At 41.8% G+C, this 12,882-nt stretch overlaps 1 protein-coding gene across 1 annotated transcript in view; it reads left to right on the forward strand.

Moving 5' to 3' along the window:
* Positions 1–3,376: 3,376 nt before the first annotated feature.
* fam171a1 (family with sequence similarity 171 member A1) overlaps positions 3,377–12,882 on the forward strand; it is a 173,718-nt gene continuing 164,212 nt past the window's right edge. Inside the window, exon 1 of the mRNA XM_072253740.1 lies at positions 3,377–3,703. Within this exon, the coding sequence (XP_072109841.1) occupies positions 3,604–3,703 (100 nt within the window). The 5' untranslated portion in view covers positions 3,377–3,603. The remainder of the gene's footprint in view (positions 3,704–12,882) is intronic.

The raw sequence follows: 12,882 nt of genomic DNA on the forward strand, positions 1-12,882 counted from the left end.
AGCCAATGTCTAATCCAATTTACCACCTCTCCATGTACACCTAGCGACTGAATTTTCCTAACCAACCTCCCATGCGGGACCTTGTCAAAGGCCTTACCGAAGTCCATGTAGACAATATCCACTGCCTTCCCTTCATCCACTTTCCTGGTAAGCTCCTCGAAAAACTCCAACAGATTGGTCAAACATGACCTACCACGCACAAAGCCATGTTGACTCTCCGTAATAAGTCCCTGTCTATCCAAATGCTTGTAGATTCTGTCTCTTAGTACTCCCTCCAATAACTTACCTACTACTGACGTTAAACTCACCGGCCTATAATTTCCCGGATTACTTTTCGATCCGTTTTTAAACAACGGAACAACATGAGCCACTCTCCAATCCTCCGACACTTCACCCGTAGACAGCGACATTTTAAATATTTCTGCCAGGGCCCCCGCAATTTCAACACTAGTCTCCTTCAAGGTCTGAGGGAACGCTCTGTCAGGTCCCGGGGATTTATCCACTTTAATTTTCCTCAAGACAGCAAGCACCTCCTCCTTTTCAATCTGTACAGTTTCCATGATCTCACGACTTGATTCCCTCAATTCCATAGATTTCATGCCAGCTTCCTTAGTAAATACAGACGCAAAAAACCTATTTAAGATCTCCCCCATTTCCTTTGGTTCCGCACAAAGCCGACCACTCTGATCTTCAAGAGGACCAATTTTATCCCTTACAATCCTTTTGCTCTTAATATACTTGTAAAAGCTCTTTGGATTATCCTTCACTTTGACTGCCAAGGCAACCTCATGTCTTCTTTTAGCCCTCCTGATTTCTTTCTTAAGTATTTTCTTGCACTTCTTATACTCCTCAAGCACCTGATTTACCCCCTGTTTCCTATACATTTCATACAACTCCCTCTTCTTCTTTATCAGAGTTGCAATATCCCTTGAGAACCAAGGTTCCTTATTCCTATTCAATTTGCCTTTAATCCTGACAGGAACATACAAACTCTGCACTCTCAAAATTTCCCCTTTGAAGGCTTCCCACCTACCAATCACATCTTTGCCAGAGAACAACCTGTCCCAATCCACGCTTTTTAGATTCTTTCTCATTTCTTCAAATTTGGCCTTCTTCCAGTTCAGAACCTCAACCCTAGGACCAGATCTATCCTTGTCCATGATCAAGTTGAAACTAATGGTGTTATGATCACTGGAACCAAAGTGCTCCCCTACACAGACTTGCCCTAATTCGTTTCCTAACAGGAGATCCAATATTGCATCCCCTCTAGTTGGTCCCTCTATATATTGATTTAGAAAACTTTCCTGAACACATTTTACAAACTCTAAACTATCTAGACCCCTAACAGTATGGGAGTCCCAATCAATGTATGGAAAATTAAAATCCCCTACCACCAAAACTTTGTTTCCTGCAGTTGCCTGCTATTTCTCTGCAGATTTGCTCTTCCAAGTCTCGTTGACTATTGGGTGGTCTGTAATACAATCCCACTAATGTGGCCATACCTTTCCTGTTTCTCAGCTCCACCCATAAGGACTCAGTAGACAAGCCCTCTAATCTGTCCTGCCTGAGCACTGCTGTAATATTTTCCCTAACAAGCAATGCTACTCCCCCACCTTTCATTCCTCTGCCTCGATCACATCTGAAACATCGGAACCCTGGAATATTAAGCTGCCAGTCCTGCCCTTCCTGTAGCCAAGTTTCACTAATTGCTACAACATCATAATTCCACGTGTCAATCCATGCCCTCAACTCATCCGCCTTCCCCGCAATACTCCTAGCATTGAAATATATACACCTCAGAAGATTTTTACCACCACTCACAACCTTTCTATCAGCAGATTTGCTTAAACTTTCAACATCATTTATTTTCACCCCAGCCACACTGTCAGCTCTGGCACTCTGGTTCCCATCCCCCTGCAAATCTAGTTTAAAGCCTCCCCAATAGCACTAACAAACCTCCCTGAAAGGATATTGGTCCCCCTGTGGTTCAAGTGTAACCCGTCTCTCTTGTACAGGTCCCACCTGCCCCAGAAGAGGTCCCAATGATCCTGAAATCTGAAACCCTGCCCCCTACACCAGTTCCTCAGCCACTTGTTCCTCCTCCAGAGCATCCTATTTCTACCCTCACTGGCACCTAGCACAGGTAGCAATCCTGAGATTACCACCCTCGAGGTCCTGCTTTTCAACTTCCCACCAAGCTCTCTATACTCACTCTCCAGGACCTCCTCACTCTTCCTTGATATGTCATTGGTACCAATGTGCACCACGACATCTGGCTGATCACCCTCCCACTTCAGAATGTCATGCAATCCACTGCACTTTGCAATAGCAGCTTTATCTGGCAGTTTTTCGAGATGTTTGTCTTTCACGTAATTGTGTCTGGCTCTAATAAATACAATCTGTAGAAAAGTAATTTACAGGATATCATATTTCATTCTGCCTTTCCTAGCTCTTTTAATGAACTTTTTGAAATTGCAGTTAATGCAAACTGGTGATCAATGTCTACAAGCTCCTGTATCCCAGTGTTATACAGTGACAGTCCTTTCACATAATGGAATCGGATGTGTAACCAGCAGTCGGGTTCCTATATAGAACCAGAATTGGACCCAGGCCCTGGAGATCAGATCATGTCAGGCATCGAAACCAGGCATATCATCTTATGGGCCTTTAAGGACTGTTGGATTGAAGAAGATCTAAGTCCTGCCTCCTGTCCTACATGGCCAGACCTCTTAAATGGTCTGAACAGGTGTCAAGATACCTATTCAATTCCCAGTTTTGGTGACAACCCATGTTCTCTTTGGTAATTGGTTTATTATTATTACATGTACCAAGATATAGTAAAATGTTTTGGTTTACATTCATCTAAATCATTCCATTGAGGTTTTACAAAAAAAAACCAATAGTGAATATATTATTACAATTGCAGAGAGAATGTAGTGCAGTTAGACCAAAAGAGTGCAAGGGCCATGACGAGGAAAACTGAGATGTTCGTCTTTATCACGTAAAATATCCGTTCAAAAATCCCGCACCAAATAATCCGATTTCCTAGTGTAAAACTGACCATACTGCGAGATGCAATGACCCAGAACGTACTGTCTGAACAGGAGGGGAGCAGGTTCAGTGATAACTTTCTCAAAAGCAGATGGGGGGGGGGAAACAATAAGCATGGACTGGGACTGATGCAGAAGCAATGCCAAAATGAAAGGACAGGCACGATGGGCCGGACGATCTCCTGCACTGTTTGCAGAGGTCCTCAATCGGGAGCTAAGTCAAGAGTGCTTCCGAGTGGCCCCTTCTCCTGCTGCATCCGCGCTTGAGTGCAGAGTGAAGCGGGAGCAGCGGGTGGCGCCGCAGCTCCAGCCGCTACCTCTGGTCGCGCCTCTCTGGGGAGGGGAGGGAGTTAAAGCGCTGGGGATAAACTGAATCCAGACGGATTGAGGTTGGAAAGCAGTGAAGACGGCAGCTGGAGCTGTGGAGGAGGAGGAGGAGGAAGAAAAGAGAAGGAAGGAAGCAGGGAGTCAGGCAAACGCCGTCCAGGGGCGGCGGCGTTAAATATGGGCGGCCCTGCGGCATTGGCGCCCGTCTCCTCCTGCTGACAGAAGGATGAGCCGTTTTTCGCGCTCCGCCGCCCTCCTGCTCTGCCTCCTCGGTTGCCATGTGTGGAAAGCGGTCACGAAAACCCTTCATGAGCGGCGCGCACAAGGTAAGAGGCGACGGGAAGGGCGATGACTCTGGTGGCTGGGTGAAGGGGGACGAGGTTGGAGAAGAGGGTGGTGTCCCTCGTGAGGAGGGGTGGTGTGTGTGTGCCTGTGGTGGTGTTTTGGCGATGGAGGTGTCTCTGGATTTTCCAGCCGGACCTGTTATTGTCATTTGAACAAAAAGCCCCGGGACGCGGCGGCAGCGGCGGCGGGAGGAGGAAACAATGAGGATCGCCAGCGAGCCCTGCTCTCGGGAGCTCCAATGGCCTTTTCCCTCTTTCCCCATTTTCCTCGGATAAAAAAGTGTCGGGATCTATTATTTAAAGTTGCTGAGATGCGAGAGGTCAGGATGTCGCAGAGAGTCATCCGTTACGATCGATTCATCTTGTTTTCCCCTCGTCCCCCTCCCCACCACCAATAACGTATCATTCATTTATGTTAGGGCGTGTGGTTTTTTTCTTCAAAATAATAATCCTTCAGTGCAGTGGATGTAATTTGGAATCGGAGCATCCAAGTGAGCAGCGCAACCACAGCGCGGTGTTTTTGGTGTGTTTTGTGCATCGGATATAAAATGAGCACGTTGCTGTTGGGAGGACGTTAGCTGAGAATCTCAGCCGCAGTTCACCCTCCGGTTAACTGGAAGTCATAGCGGAGAGAGACCCACCCCCTCCGCCGTTTAGCACCCTCGGTTTTTTTAAAAAAATCATGATGTGCTTGTTAACACGTTCGATGCCTGTTCTTCTAACACTGGTGTTGTTTTAAAAAAACGAAAAGTAATTGTGTTTAATTTTATTTTGCTATGAATTTTTAACGATATGGATCACTTACCCCGCCATAAAGATGATAAGGGGGGTTTGCAAAACAAGCACTTTCATTAAAAATACACCGTGCGTTAAATAAAGAAGGTTATGGGTGATCTTAATGGATGGTGGAACAAGCTCGAGGGGCCGAGTGGCTGCCTCTTCGTAATTCCGTTGTTCCTGTCTAAGTGACATTGGTAAGCCTTTGCAGTTGCTGTATTTTGCGTCTTGCTTTCGGACGTAGGACAGTGGCAATCCAATACATCTGAAAAGTAACATTTTATATCCTGGATTGATAACCGACAGTAGCACGGTTTCCTGCATTCTGATAGATGCTCTTGAAATCGCATCCTCTGTTATTTATATCGTGCCTTCTGCAGATTCATCATGGAAATTTACAGACACAGAATCAGTTATGAGCTCATGTAGTTTATCAAAAATACATGTTTAGATACAATCCTCAAACTATTGGGAGCTGGTGTGCCCTACCTTATATTCTACAAAATTACTTCAAATGCAGTTAAGTTGTAATATTATTGTTGGTTATCTCCTCTGTCCAGCTGTGTTGAATGGGCAGTGATTAAGGGTCCCATTCCAAAATTTGGAAAACATGCATCAGGACTTGACAGAATCTAATATGTATATAATAAAGTGTAGAGTATTATAGCATTAATAATGATGACAAAGGTCAGATCTAAATTTTCACAGGATTGCAAAAAGCTACTGGAATTTGTGAACTCAGCCAGCTCCATCATAGATGCTAACTTCCCTAGCATCTAGGACGTCTTCAAAAGGTGAGGCAGCATCCATCATTAAGGACCCCCATCACTTGGGACTTACCCCGTTCTCATTGCTACCATCAAGGAGGAGGTACAGGAGCCTGAAGACGCACTCAACGCTTTAGGAACAGCTTCTTCCCCTCTGCCATCAGATTTCTGAATGGACAGTGAACCCATGTACAGTATCTCACTATTTTTGCTCTTATTTTGCACTAATTTAATTGTTAAAAATATTTACTGTAATTTATAGTTCATTTTTATTATGTATTGCAATGTACAGTTGTGGCAAAACAACAAATTTCACAACATATGCCAGTGATATTAAACTTCATTCTGGTTTGGATGTCATTGAGTCTTGCCTTCTTAGAGTTTATATATTTAGGAGATAATAATCTCAATAGACTGTTGTGCATCCTGTTGTGCAGTACCCAAGTGAACTATTGCTGGGAGTGGATAGAGTCCAATGTCAAGCAAGGTAATTTCTGACATAGCTGCTCCATGATTATAAGTGGCCATGGAGAGAAATCCACTCTTGCCATAGAATCATCCCATGCAGAAATTTACTCTACCTTTTTCCCTTTGGGTGTGAACATAAAGTCAACAAATACTACAAATGTACCCTTCCCTTTGACTTCCAGGGATGAGCAAAATCAGTAATTCATGAATGTCAAAACTTCATTAAGAATTTCCATTTTATATTACTATGTTTGCAGTGTCTTGTGTTTCACTGCATATGGCTGGAACTGAGCATTTACAAATTATGGAAGAATGAAACACATTGTTTTTAAACACAAAATGCTGGAGGAGCTCAGCAGGCTAGGCAGCATCCATGGAAAAGAGTATAGTTGATGTTTAATCCAATCACAAGCAAAAGAAAATCTGCAGATGCTGGAACTCTAAACAACACACACAAAATCCTGGAGGAACCACAAGCAAAAGAAAGTCTCCAGCATTTTCAGCAACTGCAGATTTCCTTTTGCTTGTGATTAGACGATATGTTGACTGTACTCTTTTCCATAGACGCTGCATGGCCTGCTGAGTTCCCCCAGCATTTTGTGAGTGATGCTTGGATTTCCAGCATCTCCAGATTTTCTTTTACTTTGTGTTCAAAATATGGACAATAATATCATTTATGAATAATTTATCTCCAACTGCATCCTTTCTTCAGTGTTCATACAAATAATCGAGCATGCACAGTAGAGAGCAGTCAGAACCTGCAGCCTCTATCAGAGTCACATCTGAAATCTCCTTAGGATGGAATGAGATTGTCTCCCAAATTTTCTGATTAACCAGATTTTGTGTTTTTTTTTAAGTACTTTCTTTAAGAAGAAATGCATGATGTTACAAACAATGACCTATGACAATATTGACAAGTGTGAAACATATTTTAGTAATGGCAGAAACTTAGAGCTGGTCCGGTGGAGGTTTGGGAGTGGTTCTGATTCTGGTGGTGGTTGGGTTGAGATGTGGTTTAAACAATAGCATCAATGACAGCACATTTTAACTCTGCCATTGATTTCAATGCAGACCATACTTTATCCTCGCCACCCTCATAAACCCGAAGCCTCATGAAAACATTTGCTAATATAGTGGGCTGGTTTGCCGTGTAAGCTTGCAATTTACATTTTCTTTCTTGGGTTATGAATGCTAAAGGAAATACCGCCATTTATTGTCTATCCTTAGTTGTGCCTGATTTGAGCAAGCAGTTAAGAACCAAATATTGGTAGGCCTGAAATCACCTAGATCAACAGGCAAGAATGGCATATTTATTTTCCTGAGAGACATTAGTGAACCAGATGAGTATTCATGCCAATCCAGAGGGTTAATGGGTACCATTTCTGAGACTGGCTTGCTTTTGTTTTATTTTGAAACTTTCTACAGGGGCACATTTGAGAGCATCCTGACTGGCTGCATCACTGCCTGGTATGGGAACTGTATCTCCCTTACTCACAGGACTCTGCAGAGAGTGGTGCGGACAGCCCAGCGCATCTGTAGTTGCGAACGTTTCATGATTCAGGACATTTACAAGGACGGGTGTGTAAAAAGGACCCATAGGATCATTGGGGACCCAAGCCATCCCAACCACAATCTATTCCAGCTGCTACCATCCGGGAAGCAGTACCACAACATAAAAGGCAGGACCAATAAGCTCCAGGACATCTTCCTCCACCAGGCCATCAGACTGGTGAACTCACACTGACTTGAGTGTACTCTATATTACATTGACAGTTCTATTTATTATAAATTACTATGATTGCACACTGCACATTTAGATGGAGACGTAACGTAAAGATTTTTACTCGTGTTTGAAGGATGTAAGAAATAAAGTCAATTGAATGCAGATTTATTTAATTACTTGAAATCATTATCCCCAGTGGAATTCAAACTTGTGCCTCTGAATAAATGGTCCATACTACCAGCTGGTATCCCACCCAATAATAATTATCACATTTGCTGCTTCATGTTATTACCTTGGTGATCAAATACAATGCATAAATATTAATATTGATTTTGCAATTGAAACAATCTCACTACTTATACCAATGTTTGGTTGGGGTAACACAGTGACAAACGTATTGGGAATAAGTTAATTTGATTTGCAGTCGAATGCTTGCAGTGTGTGCATATAGGGACACAATCACATTTAATCACTTTTTTTTGTGCTTTCCCGCCCCATGGAAGTCAGCTACATTCTGTAAAAAGCACCCATGCCCATTCATCCGAATTAGATCAGAATAGTAGTGTCCACTCACTGGGTCTTCAAATACACTTGGTGAACTCTTTATTAGGTACAGTACCTCCTGTATGTAATAACATAGCCACTGAATGCATGCTCGTGGTCTTCTGCTGCTGTAGCCCATCCACTTCAAGGTTCGACATCTTGTGCGTTCAGAGATGCTCTCCAGCACACCACTGTTGTAACACATGGTTATTTGAATTATTGATGGCTTCCTGTCAGCTTGAACCAATCTGGCCATTTTCCTCTGACCTGTCATTATCAAGGCATTTTCACCCATAGAACTGCTGCTTATTGGATTTTATTTTTTGTTTTTCATACCGTTCTCTATAAATTCTCGAGTCTGTGTGTGAAAATTCCATGAGATTTATCATGGAGTACACAAACCACCTTGCCTGGCATCAACAATTATTCCATGGTCAAAGTCACTTGGATCACATTTCTTCCCATTCTGATGTTTAGTCTGAACAACTCAACCTGTTGACTATTTCTGCATGTTTTTATGCATTAAGTTGCTGCCACATGATTGTCTGGTTAGATATCTGAATTAATGAGCAGGTGTACCTAATAAAGTGGCCACTGTGTGCATGTTTAACTCCTGACAATATGGACGATGAATGTCTTGCAATAAATTAGTACAAGAGCTATATTTTTCAAACTTAGCTGCAGTAATAATTTGAAACATTTCAAACGGTGCTTCAGAAAGAAGTTCTGTGAATTTATGTGTTAATAAAAAGGCGAAATATGGATGTAGGGTTAGGTGGAATAAGGAGGTGAAAGTTCAACTAAAGGAGGAGGAGTGGAAAAGTCATTGGGGTTGCACTAGGTGGAACTACATTTTGTGGAGCACCAGCTCCTATTCTGGAGCAAGAGGAATCTGTGAGATTAAAATGGATCTGAAAGTGGTTCCTACCAGGTTATGTAAGCTAGTTGAAACAGTTTAACATGAGTAATGTTGAGGTGGGGAAGAGTTTTGGTAAGTGTTGACTATTGTGTGGATAGCATTTTACAAGTGAAAGGAGTGTACCAATAGTCTGCATTTACTGTAGAGAGAAAAGGTATCATGTAACATAACCAGAAAACAGAAATGAGAAATGATTGAGTAAAATTTTAGAGTGGACAAGGAAGTTTGGAATTGTGATATTAGTGAGTGATCATTATATCCAAAATATGTTTTTTTTCTCCTAAGTGGCTCCAAGTGCGATCTATGTTAAGTTGCAGCTCATATTCAGTTATTTTTAAAATGTTTGATTGTTTTTTAGGTTTGTAAGGATGGTTTTGAGGACAGAGAGGGAAGTTTGGGGCCAGATTAGGGTTTAGGAACAGGTATTTGGGAGAATTGAAGGAATTAGAATTCGAGTGTAAGTCTCTGCTCTGCACTCAAAGATCGGTGATGCGGGTGTGGGACGCCCGTGGTTGGAAGTTGGATGTTGGACCAGCAGAGGGTGCATGGGCCACCCAGAGCAGCAAATTGTTGGCGGATCCTGGAGTCGGAGTTCCACGTGACCTGGAGGAATGAGTTCCGATGATCCATGGACTCACAGGTTGGTGAGACCAGAGCTCAAGGACTAGTATTTGGGATCCCGCCATCTGAGTCTGGAGTTCAGGCCCGGTGTTCAGTTATCTGCATGCCTTGGGATCGATGTTGAGGATCAAGGCTCAAGGACGAATCCGAAAACGGGAAGTTGAGGCTCATTGGCCAGAACCAAGTTTGCGAATCTCTGCGAGTTCACTGGGGAGGTCGGAGCCCTGTTCTTGCAGGCCTAAGGCTTTGCCCACTGGGGGCATGTTCTGGTGTTAAAGGACCATGTATGTGTGTAGACGGGAGGGAAGAGCGGGGCACGTTTTTGCTGTTTTTTTTTGTTACCTGTGTTCTATGTTGTTCTTCTGAGCTTTGTGGGCATGCTTCGTTGGCTTCAGAATGGATGGCAACACTAGTGGGTTGCCCCCTCTATGGTTGATAATGTAAATGTCACATTTCACTGTATGGTTTGATATACACTTGACAAATTATCTTAATTTTGATCTTAATCTTGAAAAGTAAGAAATGAAAATACGTTTGTGATCTGATCGCCACTTGTTGGAGATGATTAAGAGGATCATGACTGGGAACTAAATATACCACGTTATCAAATCTATAGGAAAGATGGTTAAGCGAAAGGAGTAGCTGTGATTAAGAATTAAATCTTAAGTAAATATTATCAATGGCAAGCAGACAGCGGAAAAGTAATATCGAGACATGGTAAATCGATAAAGATTTAAGTAGCCATTATGAGTGTTTGGTAGCAACTGTTCTCGAATGTGTTAATGTGAAGATTGGACAAGAGTGCAGTTGAGAAAGTGTTTAGAAGGGATCTTGTCATAAACATGGTATATGGGTTAAACAGTCATGCTCACAGCCAGAAGTGTGAATTTCCTGAGTATTTGGGAGTATTCCATGTAGTAAAATATCCTGGAGTACTAAGTGTATAGGAGATCTTGGACTGAACAAAAAGTACTGAAGCAGGTATAACTAACAATCCTAATCATTTATAATTGAATTCATGCAAAATGATACAAACCGGCAAAATTTATCACTGGTATTCTCTTAAAGAGATGATAGTAATAGTGAAAATAGAAAAGCAGCAGTTTTGTTCAGAGCATTAATTAAAGGTACGCCTTACCAGAATTAAAATAAGGATGAAAAAAAATTGACATTAAAGAATGACAAATCTACAGGACCAGATAGTTTTCACCATACTGTATCTTTAAAACAAGATGAAAGATAAAAGGAATAAAGATTAAATTAGCTTTATTTGTTACATGTACATCGAAAATACAATGAAACCTGTCATGTGTGTCACTGATCACCACTGTCCAATGCTGAGAGCAGCCTATAAGTGTCATCATACTTTTGGTGCCAACGTAGCATACCTACAATTTATAACCCTCACCCGTATGTCTTTGGAACGTGGGAGGAAGCCTGAGCACCCAAAGGAAACCCAAGTCGTCACAGAAAGAACATAGAAACTCCTTACAGATAGTGGCAGAAATTAAACCTCAATTGCTGGCGCTACAAAGCGTTACATGTATGCTGTAAATAAAATCAAAAGCTATCTTAGGAATTTGATTCCCTTTGTTGAAAAAGAAAAATTCAAAAATAATGGAAGTCATATGGAAAATGAAGTTCAGAGAGATAGAATTGCATAATGCTTAGCTCAACAGCTGTTGCCAGGACAGCGATTGAATGTAGAATACTGTGAATGTTAAAATGAAATGGATTTGTAAAGATCAACTGGTTAACTTTTATTTGATGGTGGCTAGGGGAGTATCTATGGGCATTGTACAGATGTCAAGAAAACATTTAATTAGTTGGACTATTTGTAAGAGACTATTGGATAAAGTGGAAGTATACAAAAGAAAGTTGCTAAATAACAGAGAGCATTCTGACTGGTCCCATCACAGCCTGGTATGGACTGCAGGAGACTGTGGAAGGTTGTAGACTCAGCCAGTGCTATCATGGGCACAACCTTCCTTGCCATCAAGAACATCTTCAAAAGGCGGAACTTCAAGAACGTCGCATCCATCATTAAGGACCCTCACCTCCTGGTACATATCCTCTTCCCATTGCTACCCGCATGGAGGAGGATGAAGAGCCTGAAAATGCACACTTAACATTTTAGGGACACCGCGCCCCCCCCCCCCCCGCCATCAGATTTCTGAACAGTCCATGAACCCTACCTTGTTATTTGTCTTTTGTGCTATTTATTTATTTTTGTAACTTGTAATTTTTATGTATTACACTGTACTGCTGCAGCAAAACAACAAATCTCATAACATGTCAGCGATAATAAAGCTGGTTCTGATTCTGACTCGGCAAGGAAGCCGTTCAGTGAAGAGTGACTGAGATCAGGCATAATATCTGGGTATCCGGCCAAAAGGATCTATGTTGGGGCTGCAACTCTTCATTATTAAACTTTATCGCTGATGAAGTAATTCATATTATTAGTAAAGATTATTGAGAGATAGATTTCAGCAGGACATTGAGGAAAAGTTCCCTTATTTTTCTTTCAGTGCTGCTATGAAAACTTTCATGTCTGCCTTACAGAAAGCATTCTATCGAAATTTGAACTAAAGACTGCAGAAAATGAGTAGGAGAGTCATTGCATTTCTACCAACCTCTTTGTGTCTATTAAATGCTGTCAGTATTTGAAACCCATGAGCTTTCTCATGTAAAGCTGCAGTCATTTGGTTGTCTATTTGCCTACAATTCATTTACAGCAGTATTGCATAAACAGATAAATTGCCAGTATGACTTACTGTGCAATGTAGGTTAATAGATAAATGTTGATTGAAATGCTAATACATCATCAGCTGTTCTTTGAATAGTGTTTTAAATCTACATGAGCAGGCAGGTGAGTTCTCTGGTTTATGCCCTGTCCAAGGTAACTACTTGTTAATATTGCAGCACTTCAGTAGTACTCAAGAACTTTGGCTTTATGAACTAGTCAATTGGTTAGACCTGAAGCCACCACCTTCCAACTTGGGTGAAATAGTTAGGGTCATTGTTACACATTATTTCCCTCTTTCCTTATGTAATCCTCAGGCTCGCCCAGTTCATGTTCGTCTAGGGGAAACAGCCTTTGGCCCCGCCAAACTGGGAAATCACGTTTGTGTGGATGCTGTGTAATGTACCACCCAGTTACAAACCCACAATGCAAAATATCAGACAGTACACCATATGCAATTAAACGATTGAACTTTATGAATCTTAATCTGAATATAGGGTTAGTAATGAAAATAAAAAAGGGCCCAATTCAAGGAAAAGTCAAAATTTCACGTTGGAGCTCACTCAGTAGTCACTCTTCCACCATCGGTTTCCTCCGAGT

This window comes from Mobula birostris, chromosome 3, assembly GCF_030028105.1.
Source record: "Mobula birostris isolate sMobBir1 chromosome 3, sMobBir1.hap1, whole genome shotgun sequence".
In the NCBI taxonomy this organism is placed as follows: Eukaryota; Metazoa; Chordata; class Chondrichthyes; order Myliobatiformes; family Myliobatidae; genus Mobula; species Mobula birostris.